Source organism: Cricetulus griseus, chromosome 5 (assembly GCF_003668045.3).
Source record: "Cricetulus griseus strain 17A/GY chromosome 5, alternate assembly CriGri-PICRH-1.0, whole genome shotgun sequence".
NCBI lineage: Eukaryota > Metazoa > Chordata > Mammalia > Rodentia > Cricetidae > Cricetulus > Cricetulus griseus.
In genome coordinates this window covers 20,566,144-20,592,363 of record NC_048598.1, presented here as the reverse complement: position 1 = coordinate 20,592,363, position 26,220 = coordinate 20,566,144, and the positions used below count along the sequence as shown (strand labels likewise).

The 26,220-nt window shown below is 49.5% G+C and overlaps 1 protein-coding gene across 1 annotated transcript; it reads right to left on the bottom strand.

Moving 5' to 3' along the window:
• Positions 1–1,173: 1,173 nt before the first annotated feature.
• Positions 1,174–26,220, bottom strand: Atp1a2 (ATPase Na+/K+ transporting subunit alpha 2). Its single transcript, XM_027418951.2, has 23 exons — positions 26,209–26,220; positions 20,615–20,719; positions 20,335–20,394; positions 18,234–18,437; positions 17,643–17,756; positions 17,264–17,398; positions 16,309–16,426; positions 13,852–14,120; positions 12,817–13,015; positions 12,581–12,690; positions 12,250–12,384; positions 11,128–11,317; positions 10,817–10,992; positions 6,715–6,851; positions 6,090–6,240; positions 5,826–5,994; positions 5,467–5,621; positions 4,984–5,107; positions 4,647–4,792; positions 4,341–4,471; positions 2,727–2,828; positions 2,483–2,574; positions 1,174–1,433 (listed from the first exon to the last, which is right to left on the bottom strand). Exons 1-23 carry the CDS (start codon positions 26,218–26,220, stop codon positions 1,405–1,407), a joined length of 3,063 nt encoding a protein of 1,020 aa, XP_027274752.1. The 3' UTR covers positions 1,174–1,404.

The following is a 26,220-nucleotide window of genomic DNA, read 5'->3' as shown; positions in this document are numbered from 1 at the left end:
GCAGGGGGGGGGGGCACTTTGGGTCTGGCCTAATTCTTGTCTTGTCCTTCATGGTTCCACCCTAGGCCTTCCAGTTTTCTTGCTGTCTCTATCACTTGCTTGGTTCACTCATCTAGGTCCAGCTATCCAATGCTTTTTAGGGCAGGTTGAGAGAACGGGCAGCTGTCCACAGAGCAAAAATGTTAGGTGAGAAGGGAAAACATAAGACAAGCTCTATTCCATAGGAACCTGAAGCCAGCTTCCTGTCTCAAGGAAAGTGGGCACTTGCCTGGGAGTGGTGGCCCTGGCATCTGAGAGGTCAAAGGCAGATTCTCTTCAGATTTTCTCTGTGTCTAAAGTTTCTGACATCCTTTTCCAGGATCAGCTAAGCCATACTGGAAATGACATGGGTTCAGCAGGACAGGCATGAAGGGGATTGAGGGGGAGAGCTAATTAGGGAATCAGAACAGCATGATGAGCTTAAGAAATTGTTCTAAAGAGAGGGGTGTTTCCAAGAGCATGTGGTTGAGATAGCTGGACCTTCCATGACACCTGAGCCTTGTGGACAAAGAGGACCACCACCCAAGGGTCAGTCAGGCACCTGGTGGCACACTGCCTCCTGGTCTTGCCCCTGCTGCTAGTCTGACAAGATGGGAATTTGATCTGCTCAAGTGTTAGCCTATAAAGGCAGGACACAGAGCCAGAGCCCATCCCACCTACCTGGAGACTCAAGGGGACAAACTTGCCTTCCTTTTCTTTGTTTGTGTTCTTCAGCCAGCAAGTCCCAATCTCTCCTTGGTAGCCCAGCTCTCCTCTCTAGGTTCCTGACTGGCCTTGGCTGGGAGACACTCCTAACCTCCCCAACCAGCTTCCCTTTCTGGCCCCAGGCTCTTGGACTCACAAAAGGAGAATTTTGTGTTTTCAAGGTCTGAGGGGGAGGAAAAGGGGAAGACTCAGGTAGGAAGCTAAAGAAGGCAAGAATGGGAAGAGGAATGAAGCCAGAGATGTGAGCACCTGGCTGGCCGTTTGGGAGAATTTCCTTCTGGATTAGACAGAATTAACCTTTGGGCATTATCTGTTTGAAGAATGCAGGTGAGAGTAAAGGACTGGGTATAGGGTGGGCTGGGGTATAGGGTGGGCTGGGGTAACCCTCAGCTCTTCGGGAGAACATGGTAGAGTGGGATGAGAGGGATCTGAGGAGGGGACTGTGACATAGACTGAGGGTTCACAGTTGGACCTATGGAACAGTCACCTCAAGTTTATTTACTCAAGCCTGCCAACTTAGTTCACTCGGTTGCCTCATTCTGTCTCCCTCAAATCTTCCCCCGAAGTACCACCCCAGTTTTTCTCCAGCCCTTCTCTCCACCACCCCAGCAACACCTCAGAGCACCCCAATTTCTCCCATTCTTCCTTTTTCTGGTGAGCTCAGTAGTATGTCTCCTTCTCCACCCAGCCTGTTAGAGAGACAGGATAAAGGTTGCAGCAGGAGCATAAAAGGAAGCAAAAGACCAACCCCAAGGGCTTCAATAGCTGAGGTCAGAGGGAAGGAGACGCCTAGGGAAGAGGGCAGAGAGAAGGGACAAGCCCTCACCTTGTGGGTTTTAAAGGGGAGGGAGGGAGGGGACAAGCCTGTCTACAGGGGAGACTTGTGTTTCATTCATTAGATGCTGAAAATGTCTCCTGGGCTCCCCAGGTAGCAAGTGTCTAAGGAAACAGCTGTCCCACTGGCGCTAGGAAGAAGTGCAGTTGAGGACTGACAGCTCTTTACATTTGTTTTAGGAACCAGATTTCAGAGTTTATGTGAAAGCACCGAAGTTTTAGATGCTGGGTCCATTAGAAAACCACACATCTAAAATATTGGGCCACTCAACCCAAACACTGTTCATGGACCATGTGTGGCCTGTAGGTCATCCATTTCAAACCAGCAATTGATCAAAAATGTTTCCAGGGAAAATAAACAAACCCTTGGTTGATGCCTGAGAATCAGGAGCCCTGTGCCCTGGTGCCAGTTGCTATTCCTTGCCTTACGATCCTAAACGAATAAATCACCTCCGAGCATCTTCTTATCAGCAAAATGTGTAGGTGATTAGATGACCTGGAAAGGCCCTTCTAATTTTATGGTCTGTGATCTCAGAGCAGTGGTTCTCAGCCTATGGGTCAGGACCCCTTTGGCGGGTTGAACAAACATTTTTTCAGGGGTCACATATCAGGTATCTTGCATGTCACAAATTTACATTGTGATTCATAACAGTAACAAAGTTACAGTTGTGAAGTAGTAATGAAAAAAATTTTATGGTTGAGGGGGTCCCTACACCAGGAGGAACTATATTGAAGGGTCCAGCATTAGGAAAGTTGAGAACCACTGTTCTGGAGGAAGGTGGAGGCCCTGAAGAACCACGTTAATCTAGGTGGGATTTAGGATCTGACAGGAAGGGAGGGTTGGGCCTGCTCAGGGCTTTTGGGACCTTAGGGTCAGAACTGTCTGCAAAGAGGAAGTGCTTACCCCCAGGGTACCGCCTTAGGATGAGCTTTCGGACTTCATCATAGATGAAGATGAGGAGACTGTAGGGAAAGGCACAGAACCACCAAGTGACCCTGAAAACAATGGAGGGAAACATCAGGGGCCTCAGAGGCTGGCACCATGTCACAAAAGTAGAATCAAAGTGAATTAGACAGCCTTGATCCTAAAAAGGGCCGGAGATTTCTCTGTTCCTACCACTCCCTTAGCCACCTGAAGAGACACTCACTTGAGTGGGTACATTCGGAGGGCCACCCCCATGCCCGGACAGTAAGACAGAAAGGCAGCCAAGGCTGTCTCTTCTAGGAGCCCAAAAATCAGGATCTTGTTCCTAGAAAAGCAAAGCAAAGAAGGCAGTTAGTATGTGGGGGCGGGGCCGGGGGGGCGTCTAGAGAGAGAGCTCCAGGGGCGCTCCTGGAGCAGAAGGGAAGGAGAGGAGTGAAAGGTGGGGGATGGGTTTCTGGAATCAGACCTGTCAAGTCTATGGCTAGCTTAGCCACTTCCTGACTTTGGGAGGGGGTTTAAAGCGTGCTTAATTTCTTCGAGCCTCATGCTTCTTCTCGCCATACAATAAACATAAAAAGACAAGCTCTCTTTGGTCACATAAAGCATCGGACCATGTCTGAAGAGGACGTAGGGATATCTCATTGCTTTTCTACCACACAGCCCACATTTTAAATGATTTTTGTCTCTCGGGTTACACTTGGTAGTAAGTGATGAATACATTAAAGTTTATTATGAATATTCATGGAGTCCCAGCGGAACTGGGTTAACATGCCATCGCTGTCTTTTTGGGGTTTGCCCAAGGATGACCTACTAGAAAACCTGGCAGTTTCTTATGAGTAAGTGCTTTGTTCATGTGGCTTTTTGAAATACTGCTGAGAGGTATCTCTGAGGGCTTTCAACTGCCCAAGGACAGAAGGTGAGACCCAGGCACACTAAGGCTGCCTCTGGCCAGGTGGCTTGTGGGTATCAATACTTCTTCCCTGTACTTAGCCACAGTCACGTTGATTCTTTATTTGCCTCTTGGGTGGGCTGAGTTAATCAGTTTGGTTTCATCTCCACTTTCTCGTGTCACCCATATGCTGCCCTGTAAGTATCTGGCACAGGACTGTGCCTAATTTCTTAGATGCTCTGGGACAAATTTCATTTGGGGAACAGTGGCCTTTGTTTCTGGTGAGAAAAATAAATACAAACAAGAAACCAGCCTGGCCCCTTCAGTATGCAGTCTCCATCTGTGTTAAAATCACCAGTGAATGAGATTCCAGATGTATAACAAATGAGCTACTACGGTGTGGGGTGGAGATGGACCTGGAAGGCCCTGGGCAGCTGAAGGCCCTTATCAGCTAACCTTGGGGGTTTCTTGCCCACGCAGGGTACAGTCAAACCCACCTTGGAAGAGCTGTTGTGGGATTAGAGGGAGGCACTTAATTCACTGCCTGGCACATGGTACCACACCATAGGAAGGCCTGAATATGCCCCCTGGGCAGATGAAGAACGGTAGGTCAAGTGCCAAGTGTTTGTGTGGAGTACAGGAGACCTGGCCCTGGGTTTAGAACTGGGCAAAGGATAATCCTAGGTGCCGCTCAGATAGGGAACGGAAGAGGAAGAGGGTGAGAGAAAATAAGGGGGTGAATATGCAGGTAGGGAGCCATGGCAGGTTACTTTAGAAGCAATGTTAGAATTCAGTAGAAAGGCTCTTGCCATTCTCTCTCTGTGTGTGTGTGTTTCAAACCTGGCTGTGGATAAGTCGCTAGGTTATTACAACCAGATACTGGTAGTGGTAGTGGTAGCGGTAGCGGTAGTGGTAGTGGTAGCGGTAGTGGTAGCGGTAGGCACTCACTTCATGCCCTGCTGGAAGACTGAGTTGCGACGAGTCTTGCAGATGATGAGGTCAGCCCACTGCACAACCACGATGCTGGCAAAGAAGGCCGTGTGGCATGTGAACTCTACCACCTTCCGCTGCTCGTAGGTCTGGGCAGGAGGCACGCCGAGAGAGGGAAAGAGTGAGGGAAGGGATAGGCAGTACCAGCAGACAGCACACTTTAGGCAGTCGTTAAACTTGGCACTTAATCCACCTTCTGCCCCTAGCTCGATCCTGGCCAATTCCTGCCCTCAGCCTGCATCACGTTTACACAGCGGCACTCACCCACTCTTGCCCATAGCTGTCCTCCAGGTCATTGGTCGTCCGATCATCCCAGTCAAGACGGATTCCCAGCAGCCGTGATGGCAGAAACCCGTTCTCTGCCAGTATCACAAAGTAGGTGAAGAAGCCGCCCAGAGCCTGGATCATGCCTGGAGATGGTTGTAAACAGAAGGAGGGACCTGAGTAGGGAAAGAGGCAGGAAAGGGGCCACCTCTCGGGAACAGAGATGGAAGTCGCTGGCTCTCAGGGAGCTGGACCCTTTCCCGAAATTTCTCTCATCTCTCTCAGGCATTAGAAGAAGCTTTTGGGGGCACCCTCCCGAGCCCCTGGCTGGGCGCACCAATCTGTCCATAAGCCATGCTGATAAGCCTCTCGTTCACCAGCTTGTCTGTCTGGGAGTTTCTAGGCTGCCGCTTCATGATGTCGCTCTCAGCCGCCTCGTATGCTAATGAGATCGCGGGAACCTGTGTACAGAGGACATGGGGAGGAGAAGGTGACTGAAGAGATCTGGGAAACAAGAGCAACAGCTGCTCAGTGAAGAGTCAACAGAATGCAATACACCGGTATTTAAGATCCTATTATCACTAGGGGTATAGCTTAGGGGTGGAGCACTTGCTTAGCATGAGTGCATCCTGGGTTCGATCCCCGATACTACAGGGTGGTAAGGAGAAACTTCCTGTTTTCCTCCAGGCCTGGGCTTATCTGCTGTCTATTGGTTGGGGTCTGGTCAGATGCCCCGGGCGCAGATCCTTTGTCTGCTGCTCACCCTACCCCTGTTCTGAGTGAGTGCCTGGTCTGACTGTACTCTACCCTCTGGCCTCACCATATCTGTGCCCAGGTCAATGCAGAGGATGGTCACAGTGCCCAGGGGCAGCGGGATGTTGGCAATGATGAACAGCAGAAAGGGGGTGATCTCAGGGATGTTGCTGGTCAGGGTGTACGCGATGGACTTCTTCAAGTTGTCAAAGATCAGACGACCTGTGGAGAGGTTCTGAGGGCATCAGAGAGGTTAGAGGAACTCTCCCCCGCCCCAGGCCCTGAGATGTGTGTGGCTGCTCATTTTTCAAAGAGGAAGGTTTAAAGCTGAAGCAGCAGCATGGAATCTTAGTGTGAGGATCAGAGGAAGCCAAAGGTCTGGCTTCAGACATCCTGGATGTCACACAGCCCACACAGCTTCCTCACCCTCCTCGACGCCTGTCACGATGGAGGCGAAGTTGTCGTCGAGAAGGATCATGTCAGCGGCCTGCTTAGAGACATCGGAGCCAGAGATGCCCATGGCAATGCCGATGTCAGCCTTCTTCAGCGCGGGGGAGTCGTTCACCCCGTCCCCAGTCACTGCTACAATGGCTCCCTGAGGGGAAGACGCCAAAGGTGCTTGAGGACAAAGTGCTTGCCTGTGTGGCCCCTGACTTTGTCGCTCGCTGCTCGCCTCGCCGTCTTGCTCACCTGCCTCTGACACCCCTCCACAATAATGAGCTTCTGCTGAGGGGATGTCCGGGCAAACACAATCTCCGTGTGGTCCCTGAGGATCTCATCCAGCTGCTCTGACGTCATGTCCTTCAGGTCCGACCCATGCACTACACATGCTTTGGCTTCTCTGGAGGGTAGAGGCAGAGACAGCTGACCATCCATGCTCATGCCAATCCTGCTGCTCCCCCCCACACCCGTGTGCCTTAGTTCCTCTGTGAGGTGGGACTCTGCCATTGCTTTTGTGCCCTCTTCTGTGACACTGAGTTCCACTACTTCTCTGAGAGAAGGCAATACTACATCCTCCCCACGCAATACCACACAAGTCTAAGTGCTGCTTGCTAGGCATAGCTCATCCCTATAGCAACCCTGCCATGTGGACAGCATCTTAATTTCATAACTGAGAAAATGGAAGTTCAGGACTGCAAAGACGTTTCCAAGGTTACACAGCTCGTCAGTGGTACAGGCTGGACACAAACTTGTCTGGGGAAATGGCCATTGGGCTGGCAAAGGAAAGATTTTAGTCTGAGGGTTCCAGAGATGCTGTCCAGATATCCCCAAGGGACCCTGAGGGCCTCTGTGAGGGTCTTTGTAAAGGCCTTACCTGGGATTGACTTGACTCACAGGAATGTTGAGCCGGGCTGCAATGTCCTCCACAGTCTCGTTACCCTCTGATATAATGCCCACACCTTTGGCAATGGCCTTGGCTGTGATAGGGTGGTCCCCAGTCACCATGATCACCTGATAGGAAGAAGACACAAAAAGAAAGCAGCGTTGAGTTCCCCCTCTCATTCCTTTTCCCAAATGGAGGTAGGTGTGTGTGTGTGTGTGTGTGTGTGTGTGTGTGTGTGTGTGTGTGTGTGTGTGTGAAGGTTTGGTGGTAAGGACAAGAGACATTGACAAACTGTGTTTGTTTCAGAGTTCAGAGGATGAGAGAGCCTATTTAAAGGGCCAGAAACATCCACAGCAGATTGATGGGTTAGTGAGGGTCCCTTGGCAGAGGAGAGTCTGTGTGTTCTCCCTAACCCTGTCTCCTTGTCTCTCTTTGTCCTTTTTTCTCTGTCTCTCTGTCTCTCTCTGTGTGTGTCTCTCTCTCTGTCTGTCTCCTCTACTCTCTCTGGGACAAGATCTTGAGGCATGTAGCCCAAGCTGGCCTCAAACTTGCAGGATCCTCTTGTCCGTGCCTGTCAAGTGCTGGGATTATAAGCATATGTTACTATGCCCGGGTTGTCTGGGAAATTTCTTGAGGAGTTTGGCTATGTGGGAAATGAGGCAGTCAAAGCTGGATGGATTATCCCTTACAGCTCCTCCCCCCTCCTCCTTTTATTACTTTATGTGTATGGGTGTTTTGTCTGTCTGTGTGTCTGTGTACCACATATGTGCCTGGCACCCTTGGAGACCAGAAGAGGGCATTTAATACCGTGAACGGTGTGAGTTGCCGAGTGAGTCTTCTGAAAGAGCAGCCCGAGAGTGCTCTTAACTGCTGGACTAACTCTCCAACCTTTAACTGCCCCCTCTGAATATAGTAAAGGAGATCAATTTTGTGAGCACTCGTGATTTCTTCAAGGTCACAGGGACCCTAAACAAAGGTTTGATTTTCCCAGTGTCTCATGTGATCAATGTAGCATTTTGGTTGGATAGAGTGGTGCTAAGATGAAGACAGTGTCCAGCTGCTGCCATGCTCATCAGCTTCCAACAGCCCTGCCTGGTACGGGGAGAAGGCACTTCTTGCCTAAGCCGTGATAATTAATGTTCATTACTATTGCAGCATAGATGGAGTGTCATGGGAAGCGAGTAGGCCTGGAAAGAGGCTGTTATCAGCAGAAAGTGATCAAAGCTGGTTGAGGACAGATTTCCATATGTGGGCTTGTGGAAGAAGTCCTACAGATCTGAGACCAGACACCTCTTCAGGCCCACTGGCTGCCTTCTCTCCCACCCTCATTATAACCTGAAACCACCCTCAAAGTGCCTTCCATTGAAAAACAAGTGTCTCGGCACACCTCGCCGGCCTCGACTCTCTCAGGCATTGAAGCCCTTCACTCCCTTGGTTTCTGCACCTCCTTTATTTCTGCTCCAGTTGTACCCCTACCCTGCTGCACATTCTTTCAAGCCTCCTCGGGGTGGCAGAATGGAGCCTCACAGAGTGGAGTAATTGCTGGCTTTGGACAGGAACCTAAGTGTGAACACTGACCTTCACCAACTGTTGGACCTTAGACAAGACAAATTTTCTATTTCAGCACAATGGAGGGAATGATCCACACCATCCCAGGCTGGCATTCTGTAGACACTCAATAAATGGTGGCTGTGTCCTACCCACCCCCACTGGCTCCTCTTTCTCCCTGTCCCCAGAAATGTCGGTGAATCCAGGGTTTCATTCTTCACCCTTTCCTTGACTCTTGTTTGCTTCCTGAACAATATAATAAACTATCCTGATAAGCCTTCAGTTTGTACTCATGTGCTAATGAGATTTAAATCTCCAGTCCTGACCCGCTTTCTACATTACTACTGTCCCTCAATAGCCTCTCTCTCTCTCTCTCTCTCTCTCTCTCTGTGTGTGTGTGTGTGTGTGTGTTTCTTGCAGATGCTTTAAACTTAAGGTCCATGCTGCACTCCTGTCTGTTCTCCCTGCACCCCCCTCCAGCTCCTCTCATCTTAGATACCATCTGCTCTATTCACTCCGTCCTGTTCTCTCCTCTATCTTCCCACCCTCGAATGTAACTATGTGTCTTTGCTGCCTTTGTCTCTGTGTTCAGATCCTCATCCCTTGCTTGGACGATTGTGTACCTTCTAATCTGTCTCCCTGTTCCAGACCTCAGCTTTTCCTCAAATCTAGTCCCTCCTCCACTAGGTAGCCTTACAGCTATATCTGTGACAGTTGTGGCCATCTGTGGCACACAGGATAAGGCTCGAGTCTGGCACTTAAAGAAAATCCTTCCAACTGGCCTTGACCCAATGTTTGAGTCCCAATTCCCAGTGTTCTGTCGTCATCTCTCCCCATTGACCTGTACACCCCCACCTCCTGATAGTGTGGGCATGTCCGGGTACTAGCTGTTCCCTGATCTTGCCATGCCTCCCCTTCCTTTATAGCCTGCTGAATCCTCTTCAGCCTTCAGGGCCCAGGTCAAATATCATCTCTTCTATTAAACCCTGTCTAGTTCTCAGAGGCAGAATTAACAGCTCTCGGGTGAGTTTTCCATAGAGTCCTTGCCCAGCCTCTGCTATTTCTCGTCATGCTGAGAGGCACCTGACTGGGCAGAAAGAAGGAGTGTGGCTTCCAGACAAGCCAACTGTGCCTCGTATTCCCAGTTCACCTCTTACCAACAGTTCTATTTTGGGGAAACTATTTACCTACTCTGAGTTTCTTTGTGTTTGTGTATTGCAGTGGGAGGTAATAATGCCTGTTTTCCATTCTGAGTGGTTATTATAGTCAAAACTGACACACGTACATGGCATCAAGTCTTCTGGTGTGGTGGTTAAGAGACAGACTGCCTTGTTTCAAATTCTGACTTTACAACTTACTGTCTATGTGGTCTTCGGCTTGCTGTTTTGTGCCTCAATTTCTCTCTCTGTAGCAGGGAAGATACTTGGGCTTACCCAGAAGGCTGCCATGCTTAGCGTTTAGAGCAGTGTCTGATGCATACAAAAAATTAAAATAATGTATCATTGGGGCAATAGATACTCAATGACCTCAACTCTTTTGTTTTGTTTTTTTGAGACAGGGTCTCTCTAGGTAGCTTTGCAGACCAGGCTGGCCTGGAACTCACAGAGATCTGCCTGCCTCTGCCTCCCGAGTGCTGGGATTAAAAGTGTGCACCACCACTGCCCATCGACCTCAACTCTTAAGACTGTTTTTGATGTGTTTAGAAGCATCTACCCCCACGAGAGATCTTGAGATGTGGAGGCCAGGCACAGAGGGCTACAAAGACTTAACTGGCCAGGCACAGAGGGCTACAAAGACTTAACTGGCCAGGCACAGAGGGCTACAAAGACTCAACTGGCCAGGCACAGAGGGCTACAAAGACTCAACTCTCAGGGAGCAGGTTGAGTTTCATTGTTCAAAAAAAGGAAGAGCAACACATGGCACCAGAATTGGTGAGCAGAACAAGAGGATGTCAGGGACCCGTCTTGGAAATAGGGAACTGAGTTCCTGGATGGTTGGTTTGTTATTTAATAAACTTGGCACTTTGCATGGTGCCCGATGCACAGTTGGTAAGCAATTAAATATTTGCTGGATGAAGAACAAGCCAAACAAATAAGATAGAGTATTCAGTGAGAAGTGGTTGTGGTTGGACAGGAACTCAGTGGGAAGTCGTGGGTGAGTGGGGAGAGTAAGGAGTGACAAGGAAAGCTTGTTGGGACAGACAGGAGTTTACTAGTCCCTATGCCAATGGGTAGACTGAGCAGCTGGGCAGTCAGACAACCAAGTAGCCATAATGGGAGTGCCAGCTGATGCTTAGAGTGAGAAAGGAAGGGTGCACATGCAGGCGGGGTGGTGAGCTGGGGTAGGTGACAGGCGCAGCAGGCAAAAGGAAGAAGCAAGAGCTCTCACTAGGACCTTTCCCTGCAGGACAGTTTCTCTGTGTCACTGGGAAGGAGGCCACCAGGAGCCCAGGTCTCCTCAGGACACAGCTGTTGCGGTCCCTTGACCTCTGGCAGGTGGTCAGGCATACAAGGACAGAGGAGGAGGATGGGAAGGAGGCCGGTACCTTGATGCCCGCACTTCGGCACTTGCCCACAGCATCTGGCACAGCTGCCCTGGGTGGGTCAATCATAGACATGAGCCCCACAAAACAGAGCTTCTCTGTGGGAAAGTTCAGCTCATCTGTGTCAAATTTGAAGCCCCGAGGAAACTTTCCAGAAGGCAGGTTCAGCTGACAGAAGCCTGAGGAGGAGCAGGAAGGAGGAATGAGAGCAGCAGAGTGGCTTCCTGGTCACCTCCAGGGGCCCTTATGCTAGAGACACTACCAAGACTCAGGACCCACCCTTCTCAGCCCTGCTCTGGCTTCTGCCCGCTCACCTAGCACACGCTCCCCGAGTCCTCCCAGCTCCATGTAGGCGTTTTGAAAGGCATCTTGCATCTCCTTGTCCAGAGGGATCTCCTTGCCCTGTACCAGGATGGTAGAGCATCGGTCCAGGATACGCTCTGGGGCTCCTTTCATCACCAGCACATGGCTCTGGGGGCTGTCTTCTCTCTCATGGATGGACAGCTGGAGAGGAGAAAGGCAGTCACAGGAGAGACATACTATCCTGGTGGCTTAGCATAGGGTCTGATAAGAAGCAGCTTCTGAGAAGGAGTAACATAACTCTTATGTTCCTTAATAACATAACTCTAGGGGGCTGGAGAGATGGCTCGGAGGTTAAGAACACCAGCTGTTCTTCCAGAGGTCCTGAGTTCAATTCCCAGCAACCACATGGTGGCTCACAACCATCCATTATGAGATCTGGTGCCCTCTTCTGGTGTGCAGATATACATGGAATGTTGTATACATAATAAATAAAATCTAAACAAAAAAAACATAACTCTAACCCATCAAAGAGTGTCAACAAAGGAGAAACTATGTGTGGAAGGTGTTTGCTTATAGTCCCAAGCCTTAAAATCTGAGAGTCACTTCCATAGAACAGTGATTCATTTGACAAATAATTATTAGGATCACTGAGGACAGGCATTGTGCTAGGGGTTGGTTGGATGGCTCTTATTAGCACCCCCTATTCCCCAGTGACCCAGGGACTTTACCTCCACAGTGCAAGCAGAGGAGAGCTGAGACTATTGGTACTAACAGGCACCTAAATACTGAGGGACGCAGTAAGAGAATTATGGACGTGTGCTTTAGTTATATGGATGGCAGTATTGTAGCGTCATCGCCAGTGAATGGAGATGAGGGCTACCAGAAGAGGAGCGAGATGGTGACAGGCCACAGGTGGTAAGGTTTGCCAGTCAGAGGATGATGGCAAGCACACCTGCAGCCAGGCCATTTGTCCTGGGAGTGAGGCAGGAGCGAGAGCACACAGTCCTCAGATATTCTCATCCCTTCTTCCTGTTGAGTCTCTGTTGGCTCACTTTCTCTTATTGAGTCTCCGTTCTCTCTCTCTACCCATTTTTGCCCCTCTTTCTTTCTGTGTCCCAGCAGCTCAGCCAGACCTGATATTTGTTAGTAGAGTTGAAGGGAATTTCTGCCACCTTCGGGTTCCTGTCCCTCATCTTCCGCACTGAGCCACAGGACAACTCAATGCATTTGAGTAGCGCTGACTCAGAGGCATCACCAGCTGTGTCCCGCTGCCAGAAGAAAATAGAATTCAATGTCACAGTGGCTGGAGGGGAGGGAGTGCAGGATGGGAGAGACAGGGCATCAGTTGAGGTCACCAAAGGCAGCTACAGGGTGTGAGAGGGAAAGCTGGGCGTCAGCAAGGGGACTTTGGAGACACCCCCCCCCCAACACATATGTGTCTGCACTCACTGATTGACCCCTTACCTTAGACACAGAGATGTTCTCCTGCCCAGCCTTGAAGACAGCACGATTGCAGAGACCAGCAATCCGAGACAGGGCTGTCCACGTCGGGGACCGCTTGTCAAAAGTGGCCCCTGGGAAGAAACAAGGGAGAGGCTTGGCTCCCTGTTCGAGTGTTTTCACACCCTAGTCTCTCTCTCTTCTGCCAGGAAGCTCAGCACTAGCCACTTCCCTACACCCTTTCTAGAGCACCCAATCACCGGACTGATCCTCGGTGGTGTCGGCCTCGTGGATCTGGTTGTCGAACCACATGTGGGCCACCGTCATGCGGTTCTGGGTGAGGGTGCCCGTCTTGTCCGAGCAGATGGTGGATGTGGAGCCCAGTGTCTCCACCGCCTCCAGGTTCTTCACCAGGCAGTTCTTCCGAGCCATGCGCTTGGCTGTCAGCGTCAGGCACACCTGGTGCACAGAGAGGAGAACAAAAAGGTCCAAGTCTAGAGTGACGGGTGTCCACGGCCATTTCCTTTCCTGAAGCCCTAATTCCTTTTTCCTTTATCCTACAAATAAGATTGGGTGGGACCTAGCAGTAAATAGTGCCAGTTCAACACTGGGCATGTTGAACTGGCTCCCAGGTGCATTTGTAGTAAATGCCCAGCAGAGAGTTGAACACATGAGTCCATATCAGACACAAAGACGTGAGAGTCACCTACACAGAAGGGACAACAGAAGCTGTGGAGAAAAATGGATTCCTTTGTGGGCAACAAAGAGGAAAAGAGCGAGGGTCTGGGGCTTGACAGCCATTGAGTTTCTGTGAGGACACAGGACAGGAGAACCAGGATGGTGACACATCACAGTAGCTGGTGAAGGACAGAGTGCAAGGGGGTGGACAGACGTATCCATTTCAGCAGCAGGGTTAAGGATGGGAGCTGAGAAATGTCACTCTTTTTTTTTTTTTTTGCTAGTTAGTCACTGGTGACCTTTGAAAGCATCTTTATAGCCAGTGAGACAGGATGAACCCCAGACTGCATCAGGAGACAAGCACACAGATGGTGAGAACCATGACCATAACAAGCCTCCAAAGGGAAACAATGCTCAGATACAGCTCAACCCCCAACTTTTCAACTTAGAACTCCAAGGCACGCATTAAACCATTTCTGTGTACAGCGTCTGCTGTATGACTGCAGGGACTTGAAGGCAAGAACATTGCTGAAAAGCAATGAGTGACTTCGTTCGTGTCAAATGGGGAGAAGGACAAGGACAGTGGCGCCGGTGGCACTTCAGCCTGATCCACTCACAGTCACAGTGGCCAAAAGCCCTTCAGGCACGTTGGCTACGATGATGCCGATGAGGAAGATGACGGCCTCCAGCCAGCTGTAGCCCAGGATGAGGGACAGCACGAAGAAAGAAACCCCCAGGAACACTGCCACTCCTGTGATCAGCTGGATGAAGTGCTCGATTTCCATGGCTATGGGTGTCTGCCCCACCTCGAGGCCAGAGGCGAGGGTGGCTATGCGGCCCATCACCGTCCGGTCACCTGTGGCAATCACAATGCCCCTGGCAGTGCCTGAAATAGAGGAAAGGACAGAGAATAAGTGCCCTGGGCTTGCCGATGACTGAAATCTCATCATATTTGCTAAGGAAATAAAACCATCACAGAGTAAATAAGCCAAAGACTCTATCCCTGAAGGCTACTTTTAGGAAACCAGGCTTGTCCTCCCTTCATAGATCACCAATCTCAGATTAAATACAGTCGCAAATTATTCTCTTTTCTATTTGAGCCTGAGAAGACATCTTGCAAGTAATACTAAAGCTTCAATTGAAGAGATTCAATAAATGAAATAAAAATTGCCTGCAATATTTCAGCAATCAATCTTACACTAGACATTTTTCAAGAGCATGTTATAAACAGAAGGAAAGTACTTATTGATTTTGGGGGGAGCTTTTCTTGGGCCAGCAAGACAGTTCAGTGTGTAAGGGCACCACCTGCTATTCCCAACGACCCGAGTTCAGTCTCTGGAACTCACATGGTAGAAGAAAAGAACCAGGTCCTGCAAGTCTTTCACATGTGCACTGTGGCATGAGTGTGCTCACACACACACAAACACACACTCACACAGACTCTCTCTCTCACACACACACAGTCACTCTCATACACACACATACACACACACACACACAACACACACACTCACACACACAGACACTCTCTCACACACACACACACAGACTCTCTCTCACACACACACACTCACACACACACTCACACTCTCTCTCTCACACACACACACTCACACACACACACACACACTAATAATTATGAAAGTTTTTAATTAAAAAAATCCCAATGTGGGGGCTGGAGAGATGACTCAGCAGTTAAGAGCACTAGCTGCTCTTCCAGAGGTCCTGAGTTCAATTCCCAGCACCCTCATGGCAGCTTGTAACTGCCTGTAACTCTAGTTCCAGGGGATCTGACACCATCATACCAATGTACATAAAATAAAGTAAATTGTTTAAAAAATCCCAATGTTAGGTATGAAACTCTATTAAGGAAGTAAGGTAATCAATCATTCGCCATGTGTGACATTACAGGGGTCTTAAGGAAAGGAAGTGTGGTGCCGTGGGAACAGCACGCATGTTTAAGTCAGCCAAATCTGGGTTTGATGCCTGTTTGAACTCCTACCTAGGAGTCAGTAGTCAAATAGGATAACTGTGGAAGCACTTTGACCAGTGTCTGTCTCATAGCAGGCAGGCAACAAATGTGACTTCCGTTCATTCCTCTCCTCTCTTTGGAGCTAGCTGCTGAATAAGCAATATGAACACCTTATCTGACCTTTCAAATACATTCAGTTATGGGAAATGTATGATAAATCAGAATCTCAGTACATTAAAAATTTAGGAAATTTAATGTGTAGTGATTTTTTATTGTAATTCCAATTCTCTGAACGAGCAAACCAAGCCCAGAGAACCAATATATGGAGGAGAGAAAGTCTCAGGGAAAGGAAAGTATGGAGTTGGGATGCAAGAAGCCATTCTTTGTCACTGTGTGAGAGGGCCGTGGTCTAGGAAACCTCTCTCCTACCATCTCCTTCCACAGACTCTTTCCCAGAGCCAGCCCTGCCTGAGCTCCCTGGCTGGACCATGGAGTATGGGCTGTAGTTGTGCTTAGGCTCCTATTCTTGTGTGATAACAGATCCCAGAGCTCTCATTCGCCACCAGTGCTCATCACTAGAACCCAGAACTGAGATGGAACAGCCAGGGCAGACAGCACATTATGAGAATTTTCTTCTCATCATGGCCTAGGTGGATGATGCAGCCTGAAGGAGGACCTGATTTTCACCACAAAGTTTTCCTGACCCAGATTAAGCCTCAGGTTTCTGATCACCAGCTGAGGAAGGAAGAAGCTGGTCTAGAACCACAGACCTAGAAGGCATTATGTGACTCCCCACATTCAAGGAGTCAAGGCTGTGTGGGGGACACATCTTGACCCACCATCTGAAAGTTTTGTGGAAGGCTTTCAGTCTGGGGATGGACAGAACAGAGAGCTTCTTGGGGAGAGGTGACTTCTAATAGAGTCTGTCTGCCCTTGGCCAATGCCCTGCTCTCCAGACTATTTCTGCCATGCTCAGCGTCCTGTTCCCTCAATGTCCTTTATATACAGAGCTTATTTTGCCAAATAAGTACAGCTTCGGGAGTCAGACCTTTCCCCGCACTGTGCTGGGATGAGGGGCGTTCTTGGGAGGTTAGCTTCTCACCTTCCACGCAGTTGGTAGAGAAGAAACAGATATTTCGGGTCTCCAGTGGGTTCTCATGGGTGAACTCAGGGGAACGGGTCTGGGGCTCTGACTCCCCTGTTAGGGATGAGTTATCCACCTGAGGAGGAAGGGGTGTAGTCATCAGACTGGCAGCAGCAGCAGCACTGTGAGCACACAGCTGTCTCCTGAGCCAGATCCAGCCACCCTCAATCTTCATGACAAAGAGGGACAAAATTACATTTGCCCTCATCACATATTTATGGCATTACTCAGCTATTGCTCCTTCTTTGGTGTGGATGACTGACTGTTCCTGACTTTAATGTGTCTTTGGGTTATTTACTTAACCCACAAGGCCTTCACTTGTTCACCTGTAAAGTGGGGAATGTAAACAAGATCATTGCATTGCACAACTCCAGAAGCACCACCAACAAGGCAGTCTATGAAAATGCTGCCTCCTGGGGTTGATCAGGCTGCAACATACCGCAGCTTTCATAATTACATCATCGTTTTCCAGACACCTCTCTGTGTAGCCAGGCTGGGCTGACTTTGAACTTTCCATTCTCCTGTCTCCACGCTCTACGTGCAAAGTGCTAAGATAACAGGTGTGAAGACCCAGATCCTTCATCTTTATTTCCTTAAAATTTTATTTATGTGATATCTGGGGCTCTCTGTAGCCCAGGCTGGTCTGGAATCTTTCAGAGTGAAATTGGATGGAATATGCAAGGCTTCTGTTACACAAATGTTATTCCATATACAATGGCTATGAAGTGGCTATATGAAAGAAATCCCAGGGTATAGAGCATCCCTAACACAGATACACAGAGGTAACGTGTATCCTGGAAGGAGGTTGAGTTGGGGAGACCCTGATGTTTGCAATTGGGCTTCTTTTAAGCTTTCAAGAGGCCTCTCTTGACTCTGTACAGATGCAACCAGTTGCTCTTGGCAACCTCCTCACCTTGCAGCCGTGGGAAGAGATGATCCGGAGGTCAGCAGGCACACGGTCTCCGCCCTTCACTTCTACCAGGTCTCCTACCACCACCTCCTCCGCATTGATCTGCATCTTCTCTCCCTCTCGGATGACCAGAGCTTGCTGTGGAGAGGCCAGGAGCACCTCAGGAAATGTTTGTTTCCACCTTTGCTCTCCACTCTGTTGCTCCCCCTCAAAAGGGGGAGAAGTGAAACCCCCATAGCTTCAGCAATAAAGCTTGGTTCTGGTGTGGAGAGCTGAAAAGGCTGTTGTCTGCCCATCTCTCTTCTACCTCAAGACAGTAAGAGGTGAGCCATCCTAGAACCCTTACGCCCCAAGCTGGATGGAGCCAGTCCCTGGCGTCTACCTGAGGCACCATGTTCTTGAAGGAGTCCATGATCTTGGAGCTCTTGGCTTCCTGGTAGTAGGAGAAGCAGCCAGTGACGATGACTACAGCTGCTAGCACGATACCTAGGTATAACTGGTAAGGAGAAAGAGTTTGAAGGACCTGCCATTTCTCACCTCAAGGGGTGGCTGTCACTTGAGATGAGCACTCAAGAGTCATCCTATGTGGGATTCCCCAGCCTTCATCTGAGCCCAGGCATGAGAATGACAGTGCATCTTTCTCTCCAGCACCCCCAGTCTTCTAACTCACTCTCCTAGCATGGAAGAAGCAAAGAAGCGAGTTCCCATGCCTGAGGCTTTTCTAGGAGTGAAGGTCCAGGCATACAGACCAGCCCCTTTTAGTGGAATAAGTATGGATGAACTATCTGCATCACTGACTGCATGTGTTGGAGGGTGCTCCACAGGTACGTACAGAAGCCTCAGCTCTCTTCATCCTGAGACACTGGGACTGTGATCTTGTCCCCTGAGCACCCCCCCTTCACCTTATTTGGGGTTGAGAATTGGAGGGCAGAGCCATGGGCTGACTGGTCCAGGGGTTGCGTGCGTGGCTCACATTATCATTGGATGGTTCGTCCTCCATGGCGGCCAGGATGCCATAGGCTAGGAAGCAGAGGAGGGCCCCGATCCACAGAAGAATAGAGAAACCCCCAAAAAGTTGACGACAGAACTTGACCCACTCAGGAGTTGTGGGGGGTGGCGTGAGGGCATTGGGTCCATCCCGAGCCAGAATGTCCTGAGCTCGCTGGTTAGTGAGGCCCTATGGAGTGAGAGAAGGCGTAGGAGTGGGTACACGGAACAAACCTGAACCTCACCGCATCTCTCAGCATCTTGGAGAGTAACATCCAGCTGGCGGGGGAATTATCTGTGGTCGGAAGGGGTGGGAACATCTGTAGGGACCACACAGAGGAGCTGGTGTCTAGAAATGGGACTTGGGCCTTGAGGCTAGAAAGGACTCTCGCTGTGGCTCCACCTTCGGTTATTCTTGGGTTGAAACATGTTTTTGTTGGGACAGCAAGCATAAACACACCGGAAAGAAACATTCCTTGTCAGACCACCCTCGTCTCTTCCTGCACATCCTTCCCTTCACCAGGGCTCTAGGGAAGGTCGTCCATCACCTCCCCCCCCCCTTGACCCTTAGTGTCATTTGACTTTGGCAACCACCTATCACTTTCCAAAGAAAGCCTAGCCAAGCTCACTGTTCTTTATGCGCCAGGCCAGACCAAAGGCCTCTTTCAGGATCCAGGTGGCCCCATGTTTGTTTGATTCTAGAGTGGTACTTACTAGATAGCACTGGAATTCTGTTTGTGTGGTTTTTTTAAAAACTTTTTTGTTACTGACTTTGAGGAGGATCCACTCCTCAAATGACCTCCGTGTCATTCTGACCTACTTAATACATGAACATTGAGCTCCGACTACATGCCCTGCACTGGGAAGGATTTAGAGACAGGCACGATCAACAAAGCCTTACCCACAATCTAAAGAGGAAACCTGCATAGAAAATAAAGTAGCGTTAAAGATTGAGAGCATAGCCGGGTGGTGATGACATATGCCTCTAATCCCAGCAGCGTAACAGTTTAGGAAGAGAGACAGAAAGGAGTGTAGCACGGTAGTTTTTTTGTTTTGGTTGTTTGTTTGTTTTTTAAGACAAGGTACTGTTCTACCTTGGAAGTGACTTTATAGCCCAAGCTAGCCTTGAACTTGAAATTGTGGCTGGCTTTACAGTGTTTTCCTTTGTTGGAGCCAGGATTTCAATGTTTTGTCCTTAATTGTTGGGCCCAAGTGTTCTTTCTGCTAAGTACCTAGGGCTACAGTTGACCACCATAGCACTTGGAAGATTTTTTTTTTAAACTAAGGATTGATAGGGCATTACACAAGCCACATGGCACTCTGTCATTGAACTACGTGCAGAAGACCTCTTTGATTTAATTTTGTGACAGGGACTCTAAGTTGTCCACTCTTGCCTTGAACTTGTAATTTTCCCGCCTCAGCTTCCTGAGTAGCTGGGGTTACAGGTATGTGCCAGTGCACCTAGCTTTGAGGAACAATTTAAAATATTTTTAAATGATGCATTTGGCAATCTGACTATGGCCTGTGTTTATTTATATAACCTAGCTCATCCAAGGACAGGAGGCGTTCATCCTGGAGAAGAGGGAAAGGAAGGAGGCTGAGCACACTTTGGGGCACAGGATTAAGTGAGGAGTGTCAGCCTGGTTACAAATTCAGCAAGTAAATTTCCCTTGCTGACTCTCCTTGCTTTAATAAACAGGCTGACCATGCCTGACAGAGCTAGGGTGAGGATTAAAGAAATGGCCACACTGCATCTGATTACAGAGCCATGGTGCAGCGGGAGAGTAGGCAAGCACTATGGTAACAGGGGTGAGTCATCTCGAGCAATGGCTCCAGGCAGGGCACAGATCCTTGCCGGGATCTGAGCCCTGGGTTCGAAGGAATCCTAGCTTCCCGATACACAGGGAAAGAGGAGAAAGCAGGGGGTCCAAAATCTATTTCTGACGGTGCCACCAACTAATCCCATGACCTTGGGTAAGTCTCTCATCTCTGGGCTGCTTCCCTCACCTGCAAAGAGCATTGTGGTCTAGTGTTGAGGCTCTCCCACCTAAATCTGTCTGCTTCTCTCACCTCGTGGCTCCACTCACCTTGGACAGGTCCACTTGGTATTTTCGGCCCAGCTCATCCAAGGACAGCTTGTGGTCATCCTGGGGAAGGGGAAAAGGAGTCCCTTTGGCAAAGAAGGCTGAGCACACACACACTGGATGGAGACACTTTTGGGAAGGGGGGGGGGCTGGGCACACACTGGGGAAGTGAGGAGCATAGGCCTGTGTACAAAGCTTCTTTACATGCCCATGGCTGCTGGTGTGTGACTGTCAAAGCAGAGCTGTTCTTCCATGGCCCTGCTGAAAGCACTGTGGTCCTTACCATGGCAACTTCCTTCTTCAGCTCATCGAGCTCCTTCTCTTTCTGTTTCTTCTTGCCACCCCCATTCTCCGAAGTGGTGGCAGCAGGCGAGTACTCACGCCCTGCCTGCAACAGGAAGGGAGGGCACAGATGATCGGGGGACTAGCTGGAGCCTGTTCCCACAGCCATTGAGGATGTCCCAGCATGGGAAGCAGGGTGGTGGGGGAGAATGGGAGCAGGAAGTGAAAGAGCCCAGGCAGAGCCGTGAGGACCCCCACATTTGAACTTATTATCTGTTTACTATGTGATATAGGATTCTGCCAGACAATAAAGAAAACACACATTTTGAAAATCACAATCCTATGTTATTTGAGAGAATCCTGGGATTGGCCAGGGATTGTGTTGATGGGTAGGGTATCCTGTAGGAATGTCTTTGCCTACTTTAGAGAGGAGTCCCGGGAAGCTAAGAGAAGCTGGCTTGGTGGTGGCAATGGAATGGGTAGGGATGATGGACTGGGAGAAGCTAATGGTGACAAGGTTCAAGTATGTCTATAAAATGGGAGCTCAGGGTATTCTGGGAGCCCTCACCAGCCTGCTGGGCAGGCTTACCCGGGACTGGACAAAGGCAACTCACAGAACTTGAAACCCCAAAGCATAGCTGAGTTCTCTTTGTCAAGAAATGTGTGTGTGTGTGTGTGTGTGTGTGTGTGTGTGTGTGTGTGTGTGTGTAGGGGGAGGCTGGAGAGATGCCTTAGCAGTTAAGAGCACTGGCTACTCTTCTAGAAGGGTAGAAGACCTGGGTTCAATTCCCAGCATCCACATAACAGCTTACAATTGTCTGTAACCCCAGTTCCAAGGCATGCCCCCCTCACACAGACATACATGCAGACAAAACAATGCATACAAAATAAAAAGAAATAAATCATTAAAAAATAAATGTAGCAGGGTGGTGGTGGCATATGCCTTTAATCCCAGCACTCGGGAGGCAGAGGCAGGCAGATCTCTGTGAGTTTGAGGCCAGCCTGGTCTACAGAGTGAGTTCTAGGACAGGCTCCAAAGCTACACAGAGAAACCCTTGAAACGATACAAAAACAAGAGAAAGAAAAAGAGATGGTATATGAGAGGAGACAGAGAACTGAAGTCATGTCAAAGTCCGGGCCAGTCTTGGGCTTCTGTCCAGGTTTGTGTTTTGTTCTATTTATTTATTTATTTCAAGACAGGTTTCTCCTTGTAACAGCCCTGGCTGTCCTGAAACTCTCTTTGTAGACCAGGCTGGTCTTGAACTCACAGAGATCCGCCTGCCTCTGCCTCCCAAGTGCTGGAATTAAAGGCATGTGCCACCAACGCCCGGCCTAGCTGGGTGTTTTTAATAGTGATCTTTGAGGTCCCATTTGCCCTTCTCTTCAGGGCTACTGCAGGCTTTGGGGGTCTCATAGGAGCTTCTTGAAGGAGATGGTGTGGAGTCTTCATTTAGATGGAGGCAGTCTTGGAGGAATGGAGGGCTAGGAAAGGCCAGGGGGTTATGTATGGATAGTGTGAAAAATTCTGTCATCTCCCTCCATGGCTCTGCAGCTCCTGCTAAGTTTCTGGCTTTTCTATGGACCCTGAAGGCTACCCTGAGCTTTAAGAAGGGGGTTTTTCTATGCCATGGTTATGACTGGTGCTTTCCATAAAGAATAGGTATCTGGTAGAAATATTAGCCTGTGTGCTTTTTGTTTGTTTTGTTTTTCAAGATTATGCATTGGGGGGTGGGGTTCATTTTTAGGAGTTCTTTTTATTTATTTATTTATCTTTTGTTTTGTTTTTTATAACATTTTTTATTTGAATTAGAAACAAGATTGTTTTACATGACAATCCTAGTTCCCTTGTCCCTCCCGTCCTCCCCTACCACCCCCCCCAACTAAAACCCTATCTATTATATATTCTTTCTGCTCCCCCTGGATGGTGAGGCCTTCCATAGGGTATCATCAGAGTCTATCATATCTTTTGGGATAGAGCCTAGGCCCACCCCTGTGTGTCTTGGCTCAGGGAGTATTCCTCTATGTGGAATGGGCTCCCAAAGTCCACACCTATGCTAGGGATAAGTACTGAACTACAGGAGGTCCTGTAGATTTCCGAGGTTTCCTCACTGAAACCCATTTAGTAGTTCTTTTTAAAAGCAGCTTTTTAGCTGACTGAGAAGGTAGTGGCAAGTAGAGGATGTGCTCCCGACGCCTAGGCACCGACAGTCTCCGTCTCTGCATTGTTGGAGTGTTACATTGTTTCCTCACTGGCCATGGCTGACAAGCTGTCAGTGTTCCTTCTGCGGATTTAGGCAGGTGTTTATCACTGTGGACCTCCCTTTTCATGTGACTGTGCTACTCCAAGTCCTAAGGGCTCTGGGATAATGTATTTTCACCTATCAGAGTTAGAGCCATCCTGGGGAACATGACAGCTGTCGTGATCATAAGAAACCATAAACTTGGTACCATGAATTACAGAATTCTGCCCAGTGAAATCAAGAGCAAGGAAGGGGATGGAAGATACAACACAAGATGATGGGCACTTGATCCAGGATTCAAGGACCTAGATGGAAGGAGGTGTGCCCTTGGTGGCTGTGTTGCTCAGACATGCTCTCTTTAGAAAAGGTGACCAATATATCATGCTCTCTCCTCTATCTCAAACACCTGTGAATCCAGTCCTGTCTTGATCCTGGGGAGACTGAAGTGGCCATTGGCAGGGTAGAGAAGTACTCAGACGTATTCTACCCCTCCCTTTCCCAGGGGCTGTAAGAGGCTTCATTTATTGGGTGGATTGAAAGGCTTTGGTCTCTTTGGTGAGGCAGGGCTGAGTAAAAGGATGGGAAACCACAAAAGGACCGAAAATGCAAGAAAGCAATCTGGACAAGCAGTGTGATCTTTGGGGGCTTCAGGGATGGGAGCCTTCCTCCAGGAAAGGCATGTGCTGGGGGCCAACGAGCAGAGCCCAGAGAAATCTCTGCACATTTGGTGTAAAATCAAATACGTGAAAATGAGGATCAAATGCCCTCTTCTGGAGCTGGGAGTGGATTCAGGAGGTGGAGGGCAGGAGGACTGGAAATCCAGCCTGGGCTACATAGTGAGATTCCCATCTCAAACAAATAAACAAATGCATGTCTCTGGGGAAAAGTGCACTGGCTCTTGCATGTTGGCATGTTGAATTGTGGCTGAGCTAAACAGCTCCATGTGGTGCCCCTGCCCCCACCCCCAGCCCTGTTGTCCCTTAAGTGCAAAGCTTGGGGCACTCTGCCCTTCCCCCTCCTCCTGCCCTGGCAAGGATCTCAGGCTCCACAGCCAGGAGCCTGCCGAGATTTGGGGCCAGTGGCTGTCCAGGGAAGAAAGAAAGAGGAAGCGGGGACCCCCCTCTCCCCTTCTCTTCTCTCCCTCCATTAGCACAAGTCTCTCTCTTTGGGTCTTGAATGCTAAAGGAGAACAGAGAGTTCTTTTTGAGAAAGCCAGAGTCTGGGACAGAGTGGGGGTAGCTGGAAATCAGCCAACGCTCCCCCCACCCCCCCACCTCAGCCTCTGGCTCCCTCCCACCAGTGTGATTTCTTCCCTCAACTCCCACGCTGCCTTTCACAGCCACACAGTGATGGGCTGGGGTGGAGGTGAAGCAGACCCCAGAGTGGAGTGTGGAGAATGGGAGCTTGTGTTCCGCAGGGCTGGCTTCCCTGGTAGGCAGGACTCTGAGCTCCCAACCTAAGATCCCAAACTTAACCTGGCTTTCTAAACCAAAGAGACCAGATTAGCAGCAGCATTGCTCACAGCCACATGTTATCGACCCAGCAAGGGTGCTGGGGGGAAGTTGAGAATGGGGAATTCAAGGTCCAAGTGCTTTTCTTTTCTTTTTTCTTTCTTTCTTTCTTTCTTTTTTTTTTTGAGACAGGGTTTCTCTGTAGTTTTGGAGTCTGTCCTGAAACTCGCTCTGTAGACCAAGCTGGCATCGAACTAGCAGAGATCCACCTATATCTGCCTCCTGAGTGCTGAGATTAAAGACATGGGCCACCACTGCCCCACTCAAATTGCTTTTCAAGTAGAAAGAACACTGTGAGCTAGGTCCACCTTGCTGTAAGGTAGAGTGGGGGGTGGGTGTATCCTCTCTCTCTTTTCTCTCAGATGGAGGTGGGGCTTGCCTGACCTGCTTGGCCCTGACATCTCAGAGGTTCTGCACCTTAGCTGGACCTTCTTTCCCTTTCTATGGGGAGCAGGAGATACCAAAGGAGATATTGCTGAAGGTCCCAGGATATTATGCCTTCCTGTGACTATGACCACTTCCTTCCATAGACAGCTCCTAAGGGTGGGCTCACAGTCCTCACCCCTACTCCATCTATACCTCTGAATGCCCAAAGGCTGTTCATTTGAAAATTCACCTGCTGAAACATAGTGTGAATTCACTCATGAATGCCTGCAGTACTCCCAGCTTTCTGGGAGCACAGGGGTTCGAGATTGTGGACACATATACACATGCTCTCTCTCTCTCTCTCTCTCTCTCTCTCTCTCTCTCTATCTATCTCTCTCTCTCTCTCACACACACACACACACACACACATGCATGTATGCAAGCACAGCTCTTTTATTTCCAGTTCCCACCCTAACTCTGGAAACCTGGTGGCCAGGCTCAGAGCTTTTCCAGCTGTTGAGCGGAGAGCAATAACATGTCCTTGCCTGACTTCTCCTTGGGCCCAGAAATTGGCTCACAGCACCCCGTGGCACTGTCTCCCTCACATTTTGCAATGCCTTGTCAAACCTTTTCCCTCCGTGCCCTCTTTTGCCAGCATTCCACAAAAGGAAAGCGGCCGAGCATGGTATGTAAAGGGATTGGGTCACTTTTCTTCATATAGGAATTTCATTTCCAAGAATTGGAAACTTTGTCCTTGCTCGCACAGACATGGATATTAATCTTTTTGTTGGCAAATCCATTGCTTCAGGATGCCATGGGCACGGGCAGTTTTCACCAGCTTTTGGAAAGGACCCCAAAGCCTATGGCCAGGAGCCGAGGACAGTGTTTCTGGGGACATCCGGAGGGTTGCTGGGGTGAGGGTTGGGGATAGATGCCTGCTCTCCCTCTCAGTTGACACTGGCATGTAGGGAGGGCTCTTGGAGTTAGTGTAGCAAACTGCTTGGTGGCTCTGGGAGTGGGGTGTTCCACAGCTGCTTTGCAATCCTAGGCTGGCCCCTGTCCTCTCTGGCTAGGACCTCAGAGGAGTAGATACTTTCAGTGGGTAATGAGGGCGGGAGAGAACTGACCATGCCAAACGTCCCTTCAGCTGAGAAGCCAAGAACTGTGGTGAGAGAGGAGGGATTTGGGGAGAAGAGATGAGGAGACCGAGTGCAGGGAGATCTAGAAGGGCACTTGGGTGGATTCTGGGCTAGTTGTGGGAGAGGAGGAGGCCAGGGTGGCTGCAGGAGAGGACAGTACTTGGGCTAGCACTTTGGAATCCACACGCTCGTGCAGTTGGGAGACTAGTTCCAAGTTCAAACCATCCCACTCAGTCAGCGTCTCTCACTCTCCCTCCACATCCCATTCCCACCCCAACCCTTTCTCCATTGTCTTCCTCACCCTCCAGAGAGCGGCCCCAGATCTTTGGGGATACTCACCCCACGACCCAT

Bases quoted from the DNA above. Each gene is read 5' to 3' on its own strand.
- Atp1a2 (XM_027418951.2), bottom strand. The intron at 12,691-12,816 runs GTGATTGGGTGC...GTTTCTTCCCAG, and splicing joins CACCACCGAGGATCAGTCCG to GGGCCACTTTTGACAAGCGG. The intron at 10,993-11,127 runs GTGAGCGGGCAG...GCTCCTCCTCAG, and splicing joins ACTCGGGGAGCGTGTGCTAG to GCTTCTGTCAGCTGAACCTG.